Source organism: Barbus barbus (assembly GCF_936440315.1).
Source record: "Barbus barbus genome assembly, chromosome: 22".
NCBI lineage: Eukaryota > Metazoa > Chordata > Actinopteri > Cypriniformes > Cyprinidae > Barbus > Barbus barbus.
Genome location: NC_136750.1, coordinates 22784767 through 22810005, shown reverse-complemented (window position 1 = coordinate 22810005; position 25239 = coordinate 22784767). Strand labels below are relative to the sequence as shown.

The window sequence follows — 25239 nt, the reverse complement described above, 5'->3', positions numbered from 1 at the left end:
GGGAAACCTCAGGATAATTGTGCTAGGAATAATTTTTTTCTTAAGACAAGTAAATATGTGAAATATGAGATTTTCTACTGTTTATTTTATTTATTTTTTTGCATAAGCCTACTTCACAGATGTATTTTCCAGATGAAGACACAAGTTTGTCATAAAATTACTTGATAAAGATGCCTGGCCAAAGGAAGTGTAAGAAAATCTCATTCCCCTAACTTTGTCTTTTCGTCCTCCTCTTTCCCTCCCTCTCTTCTCATTCCCTCCCTCCCTCCCTCTCTCAGAGTAACCATGTGCTTTTTGTGCCAGTAGACACATTTAACCCTCTCCTCAGAATAACCGATGCATAGACAGCTGTCTCTTTTTCTCTTTCTTTTTCTTTGACTTCTCCTCCACTCACTTCTCCTTTTGTTGTGTTGTTTATGTGTTTATTTCTCCAGCTTTTGTCCTCTTTATGGCTCTGGAAACTCTCCTGTAGAGGAATTTATGTAACAGCAACAGGACAGAGACACCTTAAGCACATACATGCTGGAGGAAGCCACAACATAGGCACCTTCAACGGAACAACTTCAAAAATTTGAGGATTGCTGGGAGAGAAGAAGAAGGACAGTCAGGCTGAAAAAGCGGCACCATGCTGGGCTGTCAGATCCGGACTGGGTTTTTGCCGGTTCTTCTGGCCTGTTTCTTTCTGCTGTTGGCATCTGGTTCAGGGAATGCACGCCTGATCAGGAAGAGGGGGCTCAACCAGAAGGTAAGGATTCAATGTGTGTGGTGTGTGCGTGCGTGTGTTGGACACCAGAGGCCTCTTAAGCTCAGCAAGGCTGTAATTATTTGATAAGCGGTCACTTTCTTGAAATTAAAATCTATTTCTTTGAGTGGAAGAAATGTAGACTACTGTTCAAAACTTTGGAGTTGGTACCATTTTTAAATATTTTTGAAAGAAGCATTTTATGCTCACTTAGGCTGCATTTATTTGATCAAAAATAAAGTATAATAGTAATATTGTGAAATATTATTACAATTTAAAATAACTATTATAAATAAAAAAAATTTAAGCAATTTTCAGCATAATTTCTCCAGTCTTTAGTGTCACACGATTATTCTGAAATCATTTTAAAATGCTAATTTGCTGCTCAAGAAACATTCATTTTTATTATCAGTCCGGTTTTGCTGCTTAAAAATGTTGATGAAACTATGATATAATTTTCTTTAGGATTCATTAATGAATAGAAAGTTCAAAATAACAGCATTTATTTAAAATAGAAATCTTTTGTAATATTGTAACTTTTGATCAATTTAATGAATGTTTGTTGAATATAAGTATTAATAATAATAAAAAAGCATTGAATTGTAGTGTATAGTATTATTTTTTTATTATATACTACCATGGTACCATGTTCGGCTATATTAATGTACTATAATATTTTGATCATGGTACTTCAAAGAATACCATTGCATGTAATTACCATGGTGCCATTTTCACATGGTTGTTTGTTTGTTTATTTGTTTTTATACATTTTCAAGATTTTATTTTCAGATTACCATATGCAGCAAATATGCTATAAAAAGAATTTAGCATGCAGATATGCACTCTAAAATGATATCTGATGTACACTTGAGCAGGAAAATGGTCATACCATGGCACTCTTTGGCTCTTTGTTGTTAGTGAAGGCAGTGTTGGCAGGGGTTGGCATCTGTGAGCCTTTAAGAGTTTTTAGGTCCATTATACAGTGAAAAAAACGTAATGAATACACTGTGTCTCTGTGACTCCAGTGGAGTTGCTGTGGTTACGGCTGAATACTCAGATGAACAGTATGTAGTGTGTGTGTGTGCGCGCAACAGAGGCAGAGGGATTTCAGGCGGGAAGTTTCTGGGCTTCTGCTCATTAGTCCTGATAAGCGTTGGTTTGATTGATAACAATTAACAAGGGATGGCAAGATGGAATTTGCACCAAATAGATATCCCTTCCCAACTGACTGAGTTCCAGTGTCATTCTGATTACGGCTCTACTGGGAATTGGAGATTGACAAGCTTTACAAACAAATCCATTCACATGCCACAGGAAATGGACCGTGCCCAAAGTAACCTCTCTGTTACATTATCATACGTACATATTTCTGGTTTTGTCCTTACAAATCATTTCATACTCATTTTCAATTGATTAATTTTTCTTTCAGTTTGACATTATGACAAGTAACATGTGCTTCCTTCCGTAGCTGTCTCTCTTTCTCACTCTCTTTCAGCGGTGTCATTGGTGAGAACTGATGATGCATGGATAGACACACAGTACAGTGCTGTTATAGCAATAAATCATAATTAGGTTCACATTGAGGGTAATTGAGATCATTCCACTGATGTGACCTCTCTTAGAAAAACGCAATAACAGGAGTCAGAGAAGTAGGTGAGCTGTGCCTCACTTTCAGCGTTTTGTAACAGTATTGTTGTGGGAGAGAGAAGGTGGGTTTGAGCCAGCATTCTGCTGAGCTGGATTTTCTGGGTGGGCCTGAAGCGGTCCAAAAGCCATCCTGGTCCAACTGGCTTCCAGCTCACTCGTGACTGCGAACCATGGACTGTTTATCCTTTCAAAGCATTTGTGTTTGGTAAAAATGCTTGTGGCTGAGCATTTCAGGCTTTCATGAATACCTCAGAATCACAGTGTAATCGATCCATGAGGGTTTGCGTTGCTAAAGTACAAAGGTATGGTTATAAAGCTAAATATTTCTCATTGATCTTTGTATAGATAGTCGTCACAAAAAGCTTTTTTCTGCAGAACAAGTAAAGGCATGTGAGGGGTCATCTCAGCTCGGCTGTACCCTCACAACCTCGTCAATCTCTGAGCACAGTGATGACTAACAAGCCAAGGGAGAATGCTTTAAAAGCTGACAGAGATGATGACAGATGTGTTAGAGCTACTTGTCAACAACCTCCTGAGGTGATGTGAGGTGTCTGTCATCTTCTTTCAGGTTGTATTTGCTCATAGACTCTAAATCAAGTCTAAATTTCATGGTAGGTTATTTAAATCTGGATAGTGTTAATGTTTTGAACCGTAAATAACTTTTGTAAGATATTAAACTTTAATTTGCTGCTTGAAATTATTCAATTAACACCCTGACACTTATAAGAAACTTCATCCAGTGTTAAAGAACCTCATTTAAAACTGTAGTTTACCAAGCTTCAAGCTACTAACTAACAAAAATGTACTACATGGAAGCCATTTAGGGAGTCAATATCTTTATATATCTATTATTATCATATGAAATTAAATATTTCATATTCAGAGAAATATTTATGTGGCAGAAGAACAATCTAAATTGTTGTGACAGAGAACAAAAATGCAAGAAATATCTACATAAATAGAATAGATAAGAATTTATTCAATACTGTACAAGACTTGGGGTCAGTAGGTTTTAAAAATATATCAAAATAGAAAGCAGTTATTTTAAATTGTAATAATACTTCATAATATAGCAGTTGTCACTGTATTTTAAATAAATAAATGCTGACTTGGTGAACGTAAGTGACTTCTTTCAAAAACATAAAATGATTCCAATGATAGTAAATAACTAATAAAACTACAAAACACAATAATTTTTTATAACTGAGTAAAACATGAACAGCACAGCAGCATTAACTATTTTGTTACGAAAAGACAGAGATTTAAAATGAATCTGTGAATCATTTATTTGATCAACAAATTGTTTATTTAAATGAACTGTACAAACAAACTGATTTACAAAAATTATTAAAGCTTTCTAGCATTACTTGAGAGACGGGGCAGATGGGGAGAGTTCTGTAAAACTTCGGGTGTGATAAAATATGACCAAAAGTAAGAATTTTTACCAAAAGTTACAGTATTGGTTCTTAGGGAAGCATTTGAGTATTGTGGTGTTTCAGCTCTAGCTAATATCCAACATGAGATCAGGCTAAAGCAGTTGAACAGCAGTCATGTGTTCTGTTTCACAGAGAGTTCAACAGTAATCCCAGTCAGCTGAGGAGACCATGTTTAACAACACATAGATATAACACATTTCTTTTGTAATGTTTAGATAAAATACATGAATGTTTCATTAAAGACTTATTTCTAAAGATTGAATTTGTGTCTGATTGACACTACACGATGCACATTACCATTAATTTAAACAACGCCTATTACAATTAATTTAAGGGAAAGGAAAATAATGTTTCTAACAAATATAGTTTGCTAACCTCATTGCATGTCAATATTGAGGTAGCTCGAAACAAAGGGGTTGCTACATTTCTTCAAAGAGTTCAGGGATTATCATAATTTATCAGCGTTTATCAGGAAAAGAGGTGAAACACTGAAATGAATGACCTTCATCCTGCCCCTCATCAAGCTTTCTGTTCCCATCTTTGGATCTGTCAATCATCTACAAGTCTCGTACTACTCGCTCCACTCACTTAAGACTGAGCCAAGCCACCGAAGCACCTAAAAAGCTGTAAAATACCCAGAACTCGGCAGGAAATGAACGTGCAGACGTCTAGACTTAAATCACAGCTCACTGGTGGAACTTGGAGAGAGAGAGAGAGGAAAGGGGGCTATTTAGTTTTCCTCTCGTAATTATCTTAATGATTGCTTGGAGGACCACACTACAGAGTGCTAAGTATGTCAAAATGTATTTAGTTCAAATCTTATTGTCCATACTAATAGGGGCCTCAAGTCAGTGAACCTGAAGGATGTAGAGCAGTAACAGGGTGGAGCATATAAATGGGAAATGAAGGATATTTTGTGGCTCCTTGGAGGGTGAGGGAGTGTAATTTTGCAGTTCTTAACCCAAGCTGCTCTTAGTTAAATGTGCAGGCATTTTTCACCAAACATGAAAGAAAAAATGAGTAAAATCTAGTATATTTTGGGTCCACACTCTGTATAGATCTCTTTTACAGTATGTTGCTTACATGTGTGTTAAAACACAGTAAAATCAGTTCCTTTGCTGTTAATAGAAGTATCAGTATTGTTGCCTGATCAACAATCAGAGGACTGGAACAAACTGTTACATAAGCTACTGATATCTTCTATGCAGGAACAGAGGATCTAGGAGAGATAAGCAGAAACAGCGCAGCATCAGGGGACCTATTCCAGACAGGAAGAGCACACTACCACTTCCTCTCTGCCTCATCCAGAGACACTTGGGAAAATATAATCTGTATGTTAGATAAGCAAAGGCAGACTGATCTTAACAGTCACTGATATTTTTATTGTCAGCACTGGTAAAACAGCATGCTGAATAACTGTCATGTTGATGGCAGTCAGAAATCATAAAATATTGATCTAAACTTCAATAGATACATCCATGAAGGTATCAAAGAAAGACAGGTTTATATATATGTGGCATTGGACCCCAAAACCAGTCATAAGGGTCAATTTATTGAAATTGAGATTTAAGCTGAATGAATGCACTTTCCATTGATGTATGGTTTGTTAGAATAGGACACTATTTGTCAGAGATACAACTATATGAATATCTGGAATCTGAGGGTGCAAATAAATCTAAATATTGAGAAAATCGCCTTTAAAGTTGTCCAATTGAAGTCCTTAGCAGTGCATATTACTAAACGAAAATTAAGTTTTGATATATATATTTTGTTTTTGTAGGAAATTGACAAAATATCTTCATACAGCAAATCAGCATATTACAATGATTTCTGAAGGATCATGTAACATTATAGACTGGAGTAATGAAGCTTTTCCATCACAGGAATAAATGACATTTTAAAATATATTAAAATAGAAAACAATTTATTTTGAATTGTAATAATATTTCACAATATTACTGTTCTTTTCTGTATTTTTGATCAAATAAATGCAGCCTTTGTGTGAGCAAAAGAGACTTATTTCAAAAATCTTACTAACTTCACTTTTGGTAAGGTTTTAGTAACTTTTAAGTGGTAGTGTATATATTAAATGATAACTGTATTTAATTTTTCTTGTAGATTGTAAAAAGACAATAAAATTGAATCTAGCCTAATTGCAAAAACAACCACAATGGGCTTATGCCAGACATTTGCTTTTATTTTAACAGTTCGAAAGCAAAGCTCCAGACTTGCCAAGTGAACATGCTGAGTTTTTAAGATGCATGCAGTTCACAAACCCGTAATTTAATTAGTAAACAAAATCACAGACACATTTCGACTTGGGCCCTAATAAAAGGCTCTGTGGAGAAGAATGAATTGCTGAATACCAGCTGATGCGTGTCTGCATTCTAAACAGCTCTGGTCTGGAGTTTCAACAGCAGTTTAGTATACGCTTGGCCAGGGTAGCAAGAGAAGTGATGAGCTGAAGTAGTGTTGAAATGTAAAAATAAAAGCAAGAGCGAGAGAATGGAGGCGGTCTCTCAGAACGAAATGCACCCCTAAACAGTACCTCTAGTGCAAACTGAAACCTGGCTCAGGCAGATCTATGAGCCCATTGAAGAACCCATGGGAGGAAGAACGGCCCAGACTTGGATGAAAACCCTTTTTTTTTCTAACCAAGCATCTCTGTGAGAGGTATTATGTTCCTGAACTGTGTACCCGTTATAATAACAGTGCTAAATCAGAGAAAACCGTGTCACAGGCTATTATAGATGCAAAATGTCATCCAGGGAACCTCTATATCAGACAGATCTTCCAAGGAACTTGAAACTGATGCTACGTGACTTGATTAGGCAGATTATTTAGTAAAATACAAGTTTGTTTGTTTTTGTTTGCTTAGTGGAAGCTTTGAAATAATATATTTTTACTGTACAAAATGATATATTTTTACTGTACATTTCTGCCATAGTCACCACTAATAACCTATTCCTAAATATATATATATATACACGGTTTGTATCGTGAAAAGCGCTATACAAATAAACTTGAATTAAATTGAATTGAATATACATAACACACACCAGTGGACAAAAGATTGGACTAATGAAGATTTTTAAATGTTTTCTCTTATACTTACCAAGACTGCAATTTTTATCAAAGTCACAGTAAAACAGTAATATTGTGAAATATTATTACAATTTAAAAAAAATATTTGAATATATTTTAAAATGACATTTATTCTTGTGATGGCAAAGTCAATTTTTCAGAAGGCATGACTCCAGTCTTAAGGGTCACATGATCCCTCAGAAATAATTCTAACATGCTGATTTGGTGAATAATTATTAATATCAGTTCTTATTATTATCAATATTGAAAACCATATAAATATATATATATATATATATTTATTTTTTTTGTAACAATATAAATGTGCTTTCTATTTAATGCATCCTTGCTAAATAAAATTATAATAATAAAAAAAATTCAAATAGGACATTTCTTGAGCACCAAATCAGCATTTTAAATTTATGTTCAGAAAGTAAGTTATTGTAAAGGTGACATATCATGAAAATCTGACTTTTCCAGGTTTTAAGTGCTATAAACAGGTTCCCGGTGCATGTACCAACCAAGGAAACGTGAAAAAGATTAACCCAGTAACTTTGTTTTGGTAAGCTTTTTTCTGCAAGCGTCTGAAAAAACGAGCGCGTCTAATTTCGCTCCCCTAGTGACGTTGCAAAGGGACCTCATTATAATATTACCGGCCCTTAATCTGTAAATTTCCACCCACATTTTGATTTCACAAGCAACAATGCTGTAGCAGTTCTTATGCCATGGCGAACATTTTTGCAAAACATGCTAACTGTTCTGCCTTTGGCTGCACAGACGAGCACAAAACACGTAAACTTGTGTGTGAATGAAAAAGTTTAGTACTCACATGCCTGTGACAGCTGCTTTCTGTACGTGTGCTTCAGATGTGTGCACTCAGAAAACCGTATATAAGAAGTTTAAACTAATATGGTTTAAAACGCATGATTTCAGTGCGATAAACATGATAATCAGAACCAAAACATATGTTTTTTAGCAGGTACAATCTGTAATGGCACAGCTCTATTCTGGAAAAGGGGTCGGGGAGCAACAGCTCATTTGCATTAAAAGAGACATGCTCTAATACAGCGTGTTTCTGCTTCCACTTAAAATAGGCATTTTCAAAATTATATAATAAAATATCTGTGGGGTATTTTGAGCTGAAACTTCACAGATGCATTTTGGGGACACCTGACTTATATTACATATTGTAAAAAGGAGCATAATATGTCTCCTTTAAATTATAATAATTTGTCACAAACTCACAATATTACTCTTCTTTCAAAAACATAAAAAATTTATGACAATATTTGCTTATGTATATTGTCTATCAATCTCTCAGGACTACGAGTACCCCAACCACCCTCAGACCGCTCAGCACCAGAAGAACGACCGCTGTCCTCCGCCACCGCAGATGCTGCCTGAGCGAGCCTGTGAGGTGCCGGGATGCCGGTCCGATTCTGAGTGTGAGAGACACAAACGGTGCTGTTACAATGGCTGCATCTACGCCTGCCTGGAGTCAGTGCAACCTCCACCCGGTGAGAAAACACACCATGATCTGCTCCGAAATCATTATAAGCAACAGACACACATATCCGCTTTTGCATGACTACAAGGCATAGTGCTAATGGATTTTAAAATGAATTGATCCTCTCATGAGGTGTGAGTTACTCAGCTGGATGTGTATACAGTGAATCATGAGTACAGGTGCATCTAAAAAAATTTGAATATCATAAAACAAATTCTTGTAAATTATTTCAAAAAGTGAAACTTTCATATATTTCAGATTCATTACTTTCATGAGCTGTAAGCTCTAATCACCAAAATTAAAACAAAAAAACTTTTGAAATGTTTTACTTTACATGTAATGAATCTAGAATATATGAAAGTTTCACTTTTTGAAATGTTACCAAAATTTTTTTTTACTTTTTCACAATATTCACATTTTTTGAGATGCACCTGTACATTTAGCCATACTGATATTGTGTATTGATTTCTTATTGCTCAGTGCTGGACTGGTTGGTGCAGCCCAAGCCGCGGTGGTTAGGAGGGAACGGCTGGCTGTTAGATGGACCAGAAGAAGTTCTGCAGGGTGGGTATCGATTAATCAATGATTGAATGCTGACTCACCATTAAATGTTGTTTGGAGCAATAATAAAAACCCTTAATAGACCTTAGTCATGGTAGACACCACATTGACTTTTCCACAAATGAAAACAAGGCTTTGAGGGATAGATTTACAGTATTTACAATGGCATGTGCTGTGTAAATGTCCTAGATCACATGGAACAGCTTTCAAAGCTGTTTTCTGGAGTTTTGTGTACTGAAAGTCTTCAATACAGTTAATAGAATTGGTATGTTCAATCCCTTGAACAGACTGTACTTCTATCCCTCACAGTGTTGTTTTCATTCCCATCAAAATTGTACTTGGAGCAACCCCAACTACCCTGAGGCTTGTTCATATCCAAAAAATCTATCAAAAATAAGCAATTATCTTGAAATTATTATACATTTAATCTCTGCAGTCAGCAGTCTAAATTAGCACTGAGGATGTATATAGTAGTTAGCATTGGCACACTGACACTTCATGACAATGCTGATTGGCTGATGGCACCACAAGAACGCACACAGTCCCAGGCTCTTCATTAGTATAACAATCCTGCCAGGTTTGTCTGGTTAGCATGATCCATTTGACTCTTTCTAGTAGAAGTTGTAACGACACCTACATCTGGCAGCAAAACGTATCTTTCTTCATAGACAGCAGGTTAAAAGTAGCCACATATTCTGACAAATCGCAAATATTTCATTATATTATAATGTATTAACGTTATCCAAACTGGGCTTCGTGAAATCCTGGGGGTGTGTGAGGGAACTGCTGGAGGTTTCATGAAAAGCAAATCATTACTTAAATCATAAAAATATAATGTATCATCAAAGACAAATAGAAACAATCAAAATAAAACTATATATATATATATATATATAATTAAAAGTAAAGTATTTTATAATATGTAAATATGTTATTTGCTTATCTGCATGTTATGTGACCCTTAGCCTCCAACAGAGAAATCTGAACTGCTCTTCATAAACTGACTGTTAATTATTTAAATGTTGTTAAGTTATTTAAATATTAATATTTTAAATCCTTCTTCTCACGGACTTACAAATATATACAGTCAAACCAAAAATTATTCAGACACCAGAAATATTTTTTTATGTTTTTTTTTTCCACTAGCAGGTGCAGGGCACTATAGTTAATTTATGTAAATGAGAATAGCAAAATAAAGTAAACATATTATACACACAAATTCTTCATACAGTGGACTACCGGTAAAATTTATAAAAATTTGAGACCAAAAATTATTCAGACACTTTGACCTGACCATGTTTTGCTTAAGTGTTTTTTTTTCTTTAATTGCTAATGCGACCTTTTTCCACACCAGACTGAACAAAATTAAGCATTGCTTGGTAATTGGTTGGCCTAAATTGGTATTATCTAATAGTGTAGTTAAATTTAACAACTGACAGCTATTCAACCAAATTCATTACATACCTTTCTATCAAAGCTATCTGACAAGATGAAATTGTTCCAACACAGTTTAACTCTGAGTTCTTGTCATATTTTATTACCGTTTTCTAAACTATAGCATAAACTGTTATAATGTGAGAAATGTTGAAGGTGTCTGAATAAATTTTGGTTTGACTGTATAATACATGGAGAAAACTATCCAGAATGGTCTAACTGGTCTATGCTGACCAGCACAACCTTGACCCCTCACTATTGTTACTTAAAGGGATAGTTTACCCAAAAATGACAATTCAGTCATTAATTACTCACCCTCTTGTCATTCAAAACACGTAAGACCTTCATTCATCTTTGAAACACAAGTTAAGATATTTTTGATGAAATCTGAGAGCTTTCTGACCCTGCATAGACAGCAACACTACTGCCCCATTCAAGGCCCAGAAAGGTAGTAAGGACATCGTTAACTTAGTCCAACACTGCCATCTGTAGTTGGTTTTACTATTATTACTAAATCAAGTATGAAAAAACAAGGATTACATGCTTTCCCTGCAATAAAACATTCTGGCGCGCAAACCAATAAATGATATTGTGTATCAGAACACACTAGTAGCTTGCTTGAACATAGATGCACATAGTGGAACACACCAGTAACTTGCTTGGCTGTCTTTATGTGTAGCTGAGGCCTGCAGCACCACAGAGGATGGAGATGAGCCTTTGCTCTGCCCAACTGGTTACGAGTGCCACATCATCAACCCGGGAAACCCCTCAGCTGGTATCCCCAACCGAGGCCAGTGCATCAAACAGCGTGGAAACTCAGGTCTGAAGGGGCTCCTTCATCCAAACTTTCATTCATACATCCATCACGCCATCCACTCACACATTATGCATTGCGTAGGTTATATAGTATGGTGGTTATAAACATTGTTTCAGAAAACATCTAAGCAAGATTACATTCATACATTCAACAGTAGATTGCATGATTACTATATTTATATAAAAATATTCAACACATTCAACTGTTCTCCCTCTAGATGGACGTAGCCTGAGACACAAGTCCTTCAAAGATTACAAGGATTATTTAGGTTAGTACGACCACCAATTTATTTTGTGTTTCAGCTGTAGGAAAGGGAAGAATAAAGCAGCCATTATTAATAGAATGACAATGAATTTAATCTTTATTCTTCAGGAAGTAACTCCAACAATGCAGTGAGCTATGAGAAACATCAGCACAAGCATTTGGGCTGAGACAGGTGAGTTGAGTTTCACCACTGAATCCCAACTTTTTTGTGATTTAATGTATTAATAGAGACACTTTTTTCTCATTTAGGTTCGATTTTGGAGGACTGAAGTAACCAGTAACCGCTGACCCTTATACCTGAACCCCAACCATCAAATCCAACAGAACTGCACAAGCCTCTCTTCAGCTTAAACCAGAGATTGGTTCAAATCCGGTGCTCTTTTTCTTAGGTGCTTAAAGTGGAGTGACAGAAATGCAAAGCTAAAATTTCCTACCTCTTATAAAAGCCAAAAACAAACTACAGAAAGTATCAAAGAACTTATACAATAATATGCCTTCTACATATGCCTACTTTGGGTAAAAAGCAGAATTAACTATATGTGAGGAAGATATTTCGTGTGATTTTTATGCTGCTGAGTCTGAACGTTTTTCACTTTAAACACCAAAAACAGATAAATGTAAATGTATACTATAGACAGTAAATGTATACTAACGTCTCTCAGTTACTGTGTGGATTTAAATTTTGGTACAGAAATGCTTCATAAAGACTTAAATTCCATACCACACAATTATGTTTCTCCTTTGAAGTTTTTAATGTGTTTCATGTCATGTGTTTAGGTGCTTGCCTCAACTAGCTCACCATAACCAGGCAACAGCTAAATTCCAGCTGTGCTCTATCACAGCAAGCTATTTGTTTTTCACATGGTGCTCCAATCAATAACTGTGGTGGTTGTTGTTGTTTACTCATTGTGCAGGTCTGTGTTTTACTCTACCGCTCTCTGATAAGCTATACGAGTCTGACGAGTGGGACAAACCACAGTAAAGCTTTCAGTAAAACGAAACATCTGAAACTGGTGCTGCATATACAGCCTTGTAATTCCAAATAAAACATTTGATCAAATGTTTTTATTTATTTTTTTATTCTTTAAACCATATCCATGGTACTGCTATGTTTGATCTTAGCTAAAGAAAGAAATTTCTTTTAAATTTATAAACAGATTTTATCAGGCAAATCATTATTTATAGAAATGTATAAATAGGATCTTCTGTAATAACTCTCATGAAACCACTTTTATTCAGTTATTTTGTTGTTATACATTTATTAATTAAAATATTTACCCCCGGTTCCACAGACAAGACTTAAGCCTAGTCCTAGACTAAAATGTAAGTCTGAGCTGTTTCAGCTGAAATAAACTTGCACTGACTGATCTTAAAATATATCAGTGCCTTTGTTTTGTCTCAAGATGCACCCCAGTAATGTTTCTCTAAGCATGTTTATAAAAATTACTTATATGTCCTAATTGAACTACGGCCTAATCCTGGCTTAGTCTAAGCCCTGTCTGTGAAACCGGGCCTTAGTGTTCAAGACCTTTCTCTCTTTTATGGGAAGTACCTTTAAACTTCACTGGTTCATGAAAAAGATTTAGGCTACTTTTATTTTTGACCAAAGTTCACAATCATAAATTTGTTAAAGAATTTAAGGTTTTGTCTATTTAAGCCAAAATCGCTTTGAAAAGTTTTTGCTGAAGTAAGGCTGTACATGGACAGTTTGGGAGCTATAAAGATATAAAGACCTGAGTATTTTGACTTTTATATTATACCTCCAGGGCACGTTTTGTTTATCTGTTTTATTAATTAATTATTATAAAAAAAAAATTGTAAGTTAAGTGGTTTAAATACATTATACATACGGATTGTTAAAACAAATAATGTTATACAGTTAACAAGTTAACGTTTCTATATCTTTACACTCACACACTTAACTTTGATTCTAATTCTAAACCCTATTTATGTAATTAAATTGTAGCTACATTGTAATTACCCTGCTAAAAAAAAAAAATGAAACATCACAGAAATTCCAATGGTTTCCATTAAAATTCCATTATAAACCATTAGCTTTTTCCAGTAAAACCATTACAACATTCTGTTTTGTAGTGTGCTTTGGGCATTTTTCCAATAGGATTTAACATCCCACCAATAGAATCCATCACCAGTAGACAACATTATAGTTTCCATTAAAACCAATACAATTCCCATTATAACCATTAGATCCATTTCATTTTCTATTGTGGTGCTCCAATCAATAACTGTGGTGGTTGTTGTTGTTTACTCATTGTGCAGGTCTGTGTTTTACTCTACCGCTCTCTGATAAGCTATACGAGTCTGACGAGTGGGACAAACCACAGTACAGCTGTCAGTAAAACAAAACATCTGAAACTGGTGCTGCATATACAGCCTTGTAATTCCAAATAAAACATTTGATCAAATGTTTTTATTTATTTTATTTATTCTTTTTGGGCAGGGTTCTATTGTTTTTTTCTAATAATGGACTAATATAATATCGAAACAATATCTATTATGTTTCCCTGCGTCCCAATGTGCATACTATCACCCTATTTGCCCTAAATAGTAATGAAAATGACTAATATCACATAGAATTTAGGATGGATAGTATACACATTGGGGCTAAGTTTTATGTGCGAGACCTTTATTTTGAAATTTGTAGATAGAAGCTTCCGTTCCGGGTCAGGGGTAACCAACGTGGTGTGTCTTGCAGCTCAACGTGTGAGCTACTTCTGAGTGGTAAAACATCTTAAAGAGAATAATAAATAAGAAAATAAGGTAAGGAAAGAGATTGACATTTTATATTTGCATTCTGTTCTTCTCGGATTATACGGCATGAAGTATGTGCCACCTAAATCAGTAATTAAGTTAATTACTTTAGACATTAATTTTCAGAGACAAGCCAAAACATGAGGCGCTTAGTCGAACTGTCTAATAAATTAGCAAATTATGATGTATACACAGTTACATTTGCAGCCTCATGTCGTTCAGGATCTCTGTAGTGACCAGTAACGTTACGCACTGATTCAAGTAACTTATTTGAACAAAATAGCTTTCTCTCTTTGACTAAAACCATGTTCTCATGATGTCTACAGATCTCAGATCAGCGATGGGGGAGTTTAAAGTTCACCGGGTTCGGTTCTTTGACTACATGCCGTCGGGAATAAGAGCCTTGGCTTTCAATCGAGATACTGAAAGGATGGCAGTGGCGAGGATTGACGGATCAGTGGAGGTTTTCCACCGTTCAGACAGATTTTTCCAAGAAAAGGTAACTTACGTTCAGTCATATTTATCAAATTGATGCTCATAAGACAGCTCTGTCTTAGTATTGGGGACCAGAGCTACATTGATCAAATGTTTTTTGACCAGCAGACAGTTTGTTAAAGATGTTTAATTGCATTTCCTGTGTCCACAGATCATCCCTGGCAGAGAGCAGTGTGGGATTGAAGGTCTGTCCTGGGTTGGGGAGCGTCTGTTCAGTGCAGGACTAAATGGTGGAATAACTGAGTATGACCTGACAAACCAGAAAGTGAAATACACCATAGATGCATATGGAGGGCCAATCTGGGCTATTACAGGCAATCAACAAGGAACACACTTAGCGGTATGTTTACTATGCGTACAGTAACAAAAATCAGCCACAGTTAAAGGGTTACTCCACCCCAAAATGAAAATTTTGTGTCGTTCCAAACCTGTAAAAACTGTGTTCGTCTTCGGAACACAAATTAAGATATTTTATATGAAAACCGGGAGGTTTGTCCCATTGACTGCCAAGTAATTACCACTGTCACGGCACAGGAAAGTATGAAGAGCATAGTCAGGATAGTCCATCTGCCATCGGTGGTTCAATTTGAATTTTATGATGCGATGAGAATACTTTTTGTACTCAAAGAAAATAAAAATAACTTTTTTTTCAACAATTCGTCTCCTCTCTGTTTCTCCGCGTCACCTGAGCGGCATTTTAGAGATTATCCACTGAACGCAAACTGCGTATGCTCTTCTGTATCAGCCGCAACACGATATACGCTATTTTTGTTCAAATCAAAGTGTAAATACACGTAGAATAGCGCATCCTTGTGTTACCATTAAAATTATAGACTGATCGTTTCTTTGTCAGTGGGCAAAATCAGCATGGGATCAAATAATCAAATATTTTTTTTCCCCACTGTAAGTACATTTGTTAATTATATTCCAGTCGTAAGTATTGTTTAAATGTATGCTAAAGTGTACTTAAGAAAAAGAAGTTTGTTCAGTTTTTGTGTTTTTACCATTTGTAGGTTGGTTGTGAAGATGGAACTGTGAAACTGTTTGAGGTGAATGAAGACAAAATACAATTTGAGAGGAATCTGGATAGGCAAAAAGGTAAGATTGCGGCCATATTTGAAGCTTTATGATGAATGTCATGATTTGTTGTTGTATTTAAAAAACAAAACAAAAAAAACTGAACATCTGATTACCTGTTCCATAGGCCGCATCATCTCTCTGTCCTGGCACCCATCAGGCTCCAAAATAGCAGCTGGAATGATGGATATGATCCAGATATTTAATGTAGAAACAGGTAAACGGCGTCATTCCTCCAGAATGTATTACTGTAGTCAGTTAAGTAGAGTTAGTAGTAGAACTTGAAAATATTTATGTAATCAATATGTTTTCTAGGCCACTCTATACACAGGATGCTGGCTGACAGAGGGGTCGGGATATCCCGCAGCAAGGAGTGCGTGGTGTGGAGTGTGGTCTACCTCTCGAATGGGACAGTCATCAGTGGAGACTCTGTGGGAATGGTCAAATTGTGGGATGATCAAACTGGTACACTAATCATAAGCCATGATGTCACAAAATGCGGTGTGCTGGCATTATCAGTCTCTCAGGTGAGAAAAATGCTGCAGGTTTGTGAGCAAATGTTACCGTTTCACATTTATGACTTTATTCACTACTACTCAAAACTTTGGGGTCAAGATATTTTTTTAAGGTTTTTAAAAGAAAGGCTGTATTTATTTGATCAAAAATACTATAAAAACAATAAAACTGTGAAATATTATTAGTTTATACAATTTTCTTTTTTTTATATACTTTAAATGTAATGTATTTTCTCTGATGGTAAAGCTGAATTCTCAGCAGCCATTACTTCGGTTTTCAGTGTCAAATTATCCTTCAGAAATCATTCTAAAATGCTGATTTACTACTCTAGAAACATTTCTTATTATTATCAATGTTAAAAAAGTTGTGCTGCTAAATATGTTTGTGGAAACAATGTTACTTTTTTTTCAGGAATCTTTGATTAATAACGTGTTTAAAAACAGAAATAGGAATGCTTTTTAACATTAAAAACATTTACTGCCAACTTTGATTAATGTGGCCTTGTTGAATAAAAGTGTTAATTTATTTCAAAAAATTAAATACCCCAAACATTTGAATGGTAGTGTTCGTGTCTTTTCCAAACCTGAAATCTTTCTCTTAATAGAATACAAGACATACTATAAGAATACGAACAGGATAACATCTTATCTTATTGTACCTCTTGAATGACAGAATGAGGACAGCCTTGTTGCCGGGACATCAGAAGGATCTGTGGTACAGTTCCAGTTCATCTCTATGGTTTTGGGAAAGGATGATAAAGAATGGGTCAGAACCAGAACATTTAAGAACCACACGCATGACATCAGAGCTGTGGCGGAGATCACGACGGCTGTGGTTTCAGGAGGTGAGTTTATTCTTAGACGATTCAAACAGAGCTGCCTCCATCACACAAATCATCATATGACTGAAGTATTTTTGTTTAAAATAGTTTAAAAGAGCATTCTCGTCTCAGGTATGGATGCACAGCTGGTCGTGAAACCTTTATTGGACAAGATCGAAGTGAAGTCAGTGGCCTCGGCTTTGAGGATGATTCATTTTCCACACGTGAGTTGTGAAATTGTGACTTTCACATAGACAGCATGTTTGTAATGTTTTCTTAATGGGAGGGACTTTTTGTGCTCTGTTGCATTGCAGAGGAGACTGGTGTCCTGTGCGAGGAAGTCAGGCCTGATGCTTTTCCAGTACCCTGGTCATCTGGAGCTCTGGAGACTGGGAGAGAGTGAAGGAAAAGGTGAGGATGATATTCAGTGTGATCCTTGATATAGAAAACCAGTTAAACGTTTGGAAACTCCTAATCATTTTTTTACAATTAGTATTTTAGAAAAATAGTAAAGTAATTAAAAGTTATGAAATGGCAATAAGGAAATTAAACTACTATTCAAACCTTCTGGGTTAGTTTTTTTTTTTTTTTTTTTATTCTGAGAGAAGTAATGATTTTATTCAGCAAGGGCACAGTAAATTGATCAAAACTGACAGTTATTTATTATTATTATTACAAGACAATTATAATGATACAAAAGATTTTTATTTCAAATGCTGTTCTTTTGAACATTAATAAAGGAATCCTGAAAAAAATTATTATAAAAATTAAAGTAGTTGTTTTCAACAATTATCATAATAAATGTTTCTTAAACACCAAATCAGCATATTAGAATTACTTCTGAAGGCTCTATGACACTGAAGATTGGAGTTATTCAGCTTTGCCATCAGAGGAACAAATGGCGTTTTATAATATATTAAAATATAAAATTTTTATTTTAATATCTTGGAGATCTATCTTGATATCTTGGAGAGGTGAGGTATCTAAGTCGCAACATATAGCTATTGGGGTGCCTCAGGGCTCAGTTCTTGGACCACTTCTTTTTTCTGTCTACATGGCATCACTAGGTTCTGCCATTCAGAAACATGGCTTTTCATATCACTGCTATGCTGATGACACTCAACTCTACCTCTCATTCCATCCTGATGATCCGACGATAGCTGCTCGCATCTCAGCATGTCTGACAGACACTTCTTGCTGGATGAAGGACCATCACCTTCAACTCAACCTAGCCAAGACAAGACAGAACTGGTTGTAGTTTCAGCAAACCCATCACTTCATCACAATTTCACCTTCCAGTTAGGTTCATCAACCATAACTCCTTCAAAAACAGCCAGAAACCTTGGAGTTATAATTGATTGATAAGCTGAATTTCTCAGACCCCATTGCTAAAACTGCCCGGTCCTGCAGATTTGCATTATACAATATTAAGAAGATCAGGCCCTTTCTCTCGGAACATGCAACACAACTCCTTGTTCAGGCTCTTGTTCTGTCTAGACTTGACTATTGCAATACTGTCTTGGCCTCTATCAAACCTCTACAATTAATCCAAAATGCCGCTGCAAGATTAATGTGCTGAAAAGAATGCACGTCACGCCTCTATTCATCAATTTGCACAGACTACCAATAGCTGCTCGCATTAAATTCAAGGCATTAATGTTTGCCTACAGAACCACCACTGGCTCTGCACCCCTTTACCTAAATTCATTACTTCAGACTTATGTGCCCTCTAGAAGCTTGCGTTCTGCAAGTGAACGACGCATTATTGTGCCATCCCAAAGAGGCACAAAATCACTTTCACAGACTTTTTCATTAACTTCCCATCTGGTGGAATGACCTGCCCAACTCAATCTGAGCAGCTGAATCCTTGCCCATCTTCAAGAAACGGCTAAAAACTAATCTCTTCCATCTTTATTTGACCCTCTGACTCTAGCACTCTCTATTCTCATTTTATTTTATCTATCTGTCTTCTTTTTATAAAAAAAAAACAAAAAAAAACACACATTTGACCCTCTATCAATTGCATATTTATTCTCTAACTGCTAGCTTTTCTTGTAAAACTAACACTAGCTTTTTTTTCTATTCTATCTACTTATTTCTTATAAAAAAAAAACCCACTAGGTTTCTTTCTATATTCTATCTACTCGTTTTCTTTAAAAAACTAAAACCTTTCTACGTGTACTGCGTTAGGTTAACCAAATAGCACTTGCATGTTGTTGCTCTTTTGTTGGTTTTGATTGCTTCTAATGTCCTCCTTTGTAAGTCGCTTTGGATAAAAGCATCTACTAAATGACTACATGTAAATAATATTTCACATTATTGCTGTTTTTGCTGTAATTTTATCATATAAAATTATATGATAGTGGGGAAGTCGTGGCCTAATGGTTAGAGAGTCGGACTCGTAATCGAAAGGTTGCGAGTTCGAGCCCCCGGCCGGCAGGAATTGTAGGTGGGGGGAGGGAATGTCCAGCGCTCTCTCCACCCTCAATACCACGACTGAGGTGCCCTTGAGCAAGGCACCGAACCCCCAATTGCTCCCCGGGCGCTGCAGCATGGCTGCCCACTGCTCCGGGTGTGTGTTCACGGTGTGTGTGTGTGTGTGTGTGTGTGTGGATTTGTTCACTACTCACTGCAGTGTGTGTGCACTTGGATGGGTTAAACGCAGAGCACCAATTTCGAGTATGGGTCACCATACTTGACAATACGTCACGACTTTACTTACTTTTTATATAAAAGCAGCCTTTGTTCATTTTTAGCTTTGTCGTCTTTGTCTTCATGACATTCGTTCTGGAATGCTTTTATACATTCCCATACTGAACATTTTTATTTCTGGTCCAACTCATGTTGGAATGTTTTCGAAAACTAATATCAAGCAGAAAAAGCATAAGCCTTTAAATGAGAGAATATTTAGAATAATGAGAAACAAGTTTAGTCAAGTTTCTTGTCTTAGACTTTTGACTGAAAACATAATTTCTTGTGTTGACTTTTGTATGAAATGTCGTCATTTCTTTTGTGTTGTTAACTATTGGTCTTCTCTTGTCAGGCATACCAGGAAGCAGTTTATCTGTAAAAAGAAATCCAGAGAAGCTGCTTCATCTGAAAGTGAAGGTGCAGTGCTTGTTTTGAAAATTGCCGTTTTAAACAAAAATCGATTAAAATAATTTCACAAAATACCTATATTGAGAAGTCATCTGTAAAACTTGATGCAGAATGTGGTGAGAGTTGTGACATCCATGGTGCTGCTGAAATGAAGGAAGTGATTGAGCTGTGATGTTTATCTGTAGGGTGAGGATCATATTCGCTGCAGTGCCGTGTCTCCCTGTGGAGAATGGATTGTGTACTCCACAGCCAGCAGTCTACGGCTCTACAGGTTACACTGCGACAATAACAACATCAGCATCACCAAGGTACTGTAGATTTCCACAGGGCTGCATGAAAACACATTACATGCTTTTGAAGCATGCTATAGAAATGCATAGATTTTCATTGAATTTTGAGGAACCTGATGACCTCAGATAAAGGCCCCATGAAAACTGATTAAATAGTAGACCAACATTGTTTTTTTTCTCTTGTTTCAGATATCCAAACTTCCAAAGGTACTCAGCTCAGCCAATCAGCTTTGCTTCTCCTCAGACTCCTCCCATTTGTTTTCCGCCTCCACACAGTCATCAGTGCACTTAGTTTCTCTCAGCCAAGCAGGATGCAAGTTTGTGGGCACCCTTAAACCTAAGTCAGGTGAGAGGACTATAGGGTTTTGGTGTGAAAATGTTAGTTTTATAATTAATACTTTATTTTCCAAGGATGCATTAAAGGGGACCTATTATGCAAAAATCACTTTTATAAGGTGTTTGAACAATTGTGTGGCCGCAGTGTGTAAAAACAACCAGGCTATAATGGCAAAAATCCACCCACTCGTTTTTTTATAATCTAAAAAAAATCATAAACGGTCTCTCCAAAAGAGCCGTTTCAGATTATCCCTCTGTTCATGTCACCGAGGGGAAAAAGTCCCGCCCATTCGTGACGCTGCCCTATAAGCATAGACGCAGCCCTGAGTGAGAAGCTGTGGTCCGCCTCCGCCATTACTGATTATTTGCTGTAGCTGCTGAAGATAAACAATGTCAGCGCCAAAGAGGCATTTCAAGTGTTGTGTTTTGGGATGCACTAACGAACATAGGAGTCTCCATAGACTCCCTCCATCTGAGCCGCTGTGGACACTGGTCAAGTTTCTTTGTCTAAGGCAGGGGCTTTCAAACATTTTATTACATTTTATTATTTACTTGAAGTACCCCCTGAGATTTTAAGTAAATATTTCAATAATTTAATGGCACATTTGCATGTTTAACTTTTAAAAACATTTATTTTTTTAAAGTAATATTTAATTAATAAAGGAAAGGGAAGTGGTGTGTGGCCAAGTATGGTGACCCATACTCGGAATTTGTGCTCTGCATTTAACCCATCCAAGTGTACACACAGTAGTGAACATACACCCGGAGCAGTGGGCAGCCAATGCTGTGGCGCCCGGGGAGCAGTTGGGGGTTCGGTGCCTTGCTCAAGGGTCTCACCTCAGTCGTGGTATTGAGGGTGGAGAGAGTGTTGGTTATTCACTTCCCCCACCTACAATCCCTGCCGGACCTGAGACTCGAACCCACGACCTTCAGGTTACAAGTCCAACTCTCTATACATTAGGCCACGACTGCAATATTGTTATTATTACATTCAACAAATTATAAAAATTCATATTACTGTAATTTATAATTAATAAAACTTTTTTCCACTATTTTTTTAATAAAGGATTTCCCAAAAAGAGAATTATTTTTATACATTTAAGATTTTACAATTATGTGACTGTTGTCATTAAAATAACGCCATAGAAACCGCCTTAAACGAACTATTAAAATAAGTTGTATCGATTTTTTTTATTTTGTTTTTAATTGGTTAAAATGAATGGAGATTATCGTGTGTTTCCATGTGCGCTCGACCATTTCCGTCTGTAGTGCTAGATCACTTGATGAGGTCTGCACGTACTTTCCGTGAAAACTATGTCGCAAAAAGAATAAATAAAAAGCTTTCTTAAAAAGGCAAAAGAACGTCTGTACGTTTTCTTAATGACAATTAAAAAATGCGGGGCATTTTCTCAATGCGGGATAAGGGGTGAAAATGCTGTGCGGTAGGGCTACAACGCAAAGCGGGACAGGTGGTCACCCTAACCATGTACCAACTCATGAAGCCCCTGCAATTCCCTCACGAACCACCAGGGTTTCGCGAACCCCACTTTGGGAAACCCTGGTCTAAGGAAATGTCCCGGAAAAAAATCTGTAAAGTCCCCAATACGTGTAGGGATCAATACCAACACTTTGTGCGTGAAAGTCAGCGCCAGACAAAGTAAATATCACACGTTTGTTTTCCAAATCGCCCTTCTGAAAGAGCTTCTTGGCACTCTGTAAGGCTAATGATGCTAAATCTATCATTGTCTCTGTCTGTTTTCACTGGTGCTGTCTTCATGAATGATCGTGAATAGGAATGTGGTGGTTAAAAGTTGCATATGAAAGCAATGCGAGTCGATCGCTTGAGTTTAAGCTCATAATCACGAGTGGGACTTATAAAGTTTGCGAAAGCATGCCATGCACCATGAGACCAGCTATGTTGTTATTTTTATCCCGCCGTGCTCCCCGTCTGGGTAATTCATAAACGCAAATTTATTATGCACAGTACAATCAGATGACTGACTTTGAAACCGAGTATGTTTTCTGTAAAGACAACAGGCTTGTACTAATAGTGAAATGTTTATTTGCAAAGGCTAGCACCACTACTAATGCGGAGCTGGAGCTTTTGAAGCTCCACCCTCTTCTCCGGGAGCATTTGCATTAAAGCAGCATACTTAAATACAGAGCGTTTTGGCTCATACCCTAAAAGTGGCAATTTTAACAAGCTATAAAAAATTATCTGTGGGGTATTTTGAGCTAAAACTTCACATTCACACTCTGGGGATATCAGAGACTTATTTTACATCTTGTAAAAAGGAGCATAATAGGTCGCCTTTAAGTTGATTGAAAATGCCAGTAAAGGCATGTAATGTTGCAAATGTGTAATGTTGCAAAAGATTTATATTTCAAATAAATGCTGTTCTTTTGAACTTTTATTAATTCACGAATCCTAAAAAATATTTAAAAAGAATCACAGTTTCCAAAAATATTAAGCAACACAACTGTTTTCATAAACTGGAGTAATGATGTTAAAATAGAAAACTAAACTGTTATTTTAAGTTGCGGTAACATTTCACATTATTACTATTTTGCTGTATTTTGATCAAATAAATGCAAAAGTATAAGAGAGTTCATCCAAAAACTTTGCAAAAATCGTTTGTCCTCCTCCAGGTTCCCATCAGGCCATTCACTTATTAGCTGCCAGTGAGGATGGCAAATGGTTGGCCTCTGCAAACAGTGACCACGAGGTTCACATCTACAACTTGCAGACACAGAAGGTGTGTTATATGACCACAGTGTTTGTATAACCTTATAGAAATATTTGACAGAAGATGGATGGTTAACAACGAGTTCATATGTTTCAGGCTCATTGCACAGTTCCTGTATACAGTTCTGCTGTCACCGCCATGGGCATTCACCCAACAACAAACTGCCTGTTCATGATGTATGCAGATCAACAGGTAATCACTGAGCTTTTATGACAACCTCCATTGAATAGCGTAAGGGTGACGAAGTAGGTTTGATTGTATTTCTTAGTCTCATGTGTTCTTGTTCACCACAGATGTGCGAGTATTCCATAGAGCAGAAGCAGTACACGGATTGGAGCAGAATGGTGCAGAGGAAGGGCCTTCATCGCCTCTGGGTGGAAAGAGACACACCGTGTCTTAATGTGATGTTCAATCCACAAAATCCATCTCATGTTATCCTGCATGATACGTACATGCTCTGCATCATTGACCAAAGCCTGGTGAGACAGATGCTGGTTTACATGGTTAAAAGCCTAATATTTCAAATGTTGGTAGCTACATTTTTTATAATGTATTTGATACATTTTTATTTTGTTTGTTCCTTTTCTAGCCACTGCCTGATGATAAAACTCAGTTCTACAATCAGCTGACTCTGAAGAGCCTCCCAGGGGAGCAGAGGAAATCTCACAGCCATGCTTTTAAAATCTGCAAGACCTTCAAGGTGTGTGTGAGCCACATACACGTTTTTTGTTTTCTTCCTAAAGTTCTGGATAAAAAGTTTATTATACTACCCTCTTTCTGTGTTTTAGGATATCCTGTGTGTTGAGCTGATGTCGGATCAGTCTCTTGTGGTGGTTGAGCGTCCTCTAAAGGACGTCGCCACTCAGTTGCCTGCACCCATCAAACAAAAGAAATTTGCCACATAAGGATCAACCTCTCCATGTTTGTGTGTGGCCTCAGTGTGGAAGTGTGTTTTTATTAAGAGACTGCAAATTGTTCCCTGTTTCCGTCAATGTAAACTGCTGTGACAGTATTAAAAAGAAATATTTACTGTACCTGCTGTGTTGGTCTTTTGTCTACATAAGTTTCTCTAGAATCTCTACATAATCCATTGACAATTTGAAGAAAACTTTTGTTTGTCTAAGAGGACCGAACATCCACGTATACAGTTTCAAGAGTGAGACACGCAAGTGCAAAAACTTATGTGAGTGAATCTACTAAATTGTTCCTTCAGTCATTGCTATGATTGATAGTGATAACTGCCCTGGGTGGAACGATCTTAACCCATGTCAAAAATAGACCTGTGCATTAAGTGATGCAGAGTAAATTAAGAGTAACAAAACTACAACAGCAACAAATCTGTGTTTAGCAGCTTCTACAGTTAAAACTGTTTTTGATGTGTCCTTTTTAAGGCAATGTTTAAATGTAGTTTTCAAAATAAATCTAAAAAAGCTAGAAAACTAGGGAGTGGAAATGGCAACTGAGCTATTGAGTGATCCTCTACTACCATCTAATGGATATAATGGTAATTTCATGAAATTGTCCTCTCAAAAGTCCTCTTTGTTTTCAGAAGGTTTTTTGGCGCTTTTTTTCGTCATCTCCATGAATGAAAAGTG

General features: G+C 36.6%; 2 protein-coding genes across 3 annotated transcripts; both read left to right on the top strand.

Moving 5' to 3' along the window:
• Nucleotides 1-276: 276 nt before the first annotated feature.
• LOC306887981 (WAP four-disulfide core domain protein 1-like) lies at nt 277-12551 on the top strand. Of its 2 annotated transcripts, XM_079446059.1 has the most exons (7): nt 277-745; nt 8231-8426; nt 8897-8980; nt 11091-11231; nt 11446-11496; nt 11601-11664; nt 11742-12551. In XM_079446059.1, exons 1-6 carry the CDS (start codon nt 626-628, stop codon nt 11657-11659), a joined length of 651 nt encoding a protein of 216 aa, XP_079302185.1. In that variant the 5' UTR covers nt 277-625; the 3' UTR covers nt 11660-11664; nt 11742-12551. The 2 variants fall into 2 exon arrangements, with proteins under 2 accessions (XP_079302185.1, XP_079302186.1); XM_079446060.1 differs by lacking the exon at nt 11446-11496 and having other exon boundaries at nt 11742-12550.
• A 1602-nt stretch (nt 12552-14153) lies between these two features.
• Nucleotides 14154-24677, top strand: LOC306888028 (U3 small nucleolar RNA-associated protein 4 homolog). The gene is made up of 17 exons (XM_079446123.1): nt 14154-14273; nt 14591-14763; nt 14911-15099; nt 15773-15857; nt 15964-16053; nt 16152-16363; nt 17025-17196; nt 17305-17396; nt 17487-17583; nt 20216-20280; nt 20457-20579; nt 20751-20907; nt 23547-23653; nt 23741-23836; nt 23938-24123; nt 24234-24344; nt 24433-24677. The coding sequence occupies exons 2-17, from the start codon at nt 14605-14607 to the stop codon at nt 24547-24549; spliced, it is 2058 nt and encodes a 685-aa protein (XP_079302249.1). The 5' UTR covers nt 14154-14273; nt 14591-14604; the 3' UTR covers nt 24550-24677.
• Nucleotides 24678-25239: the final 562 nt, after the last annotated feature.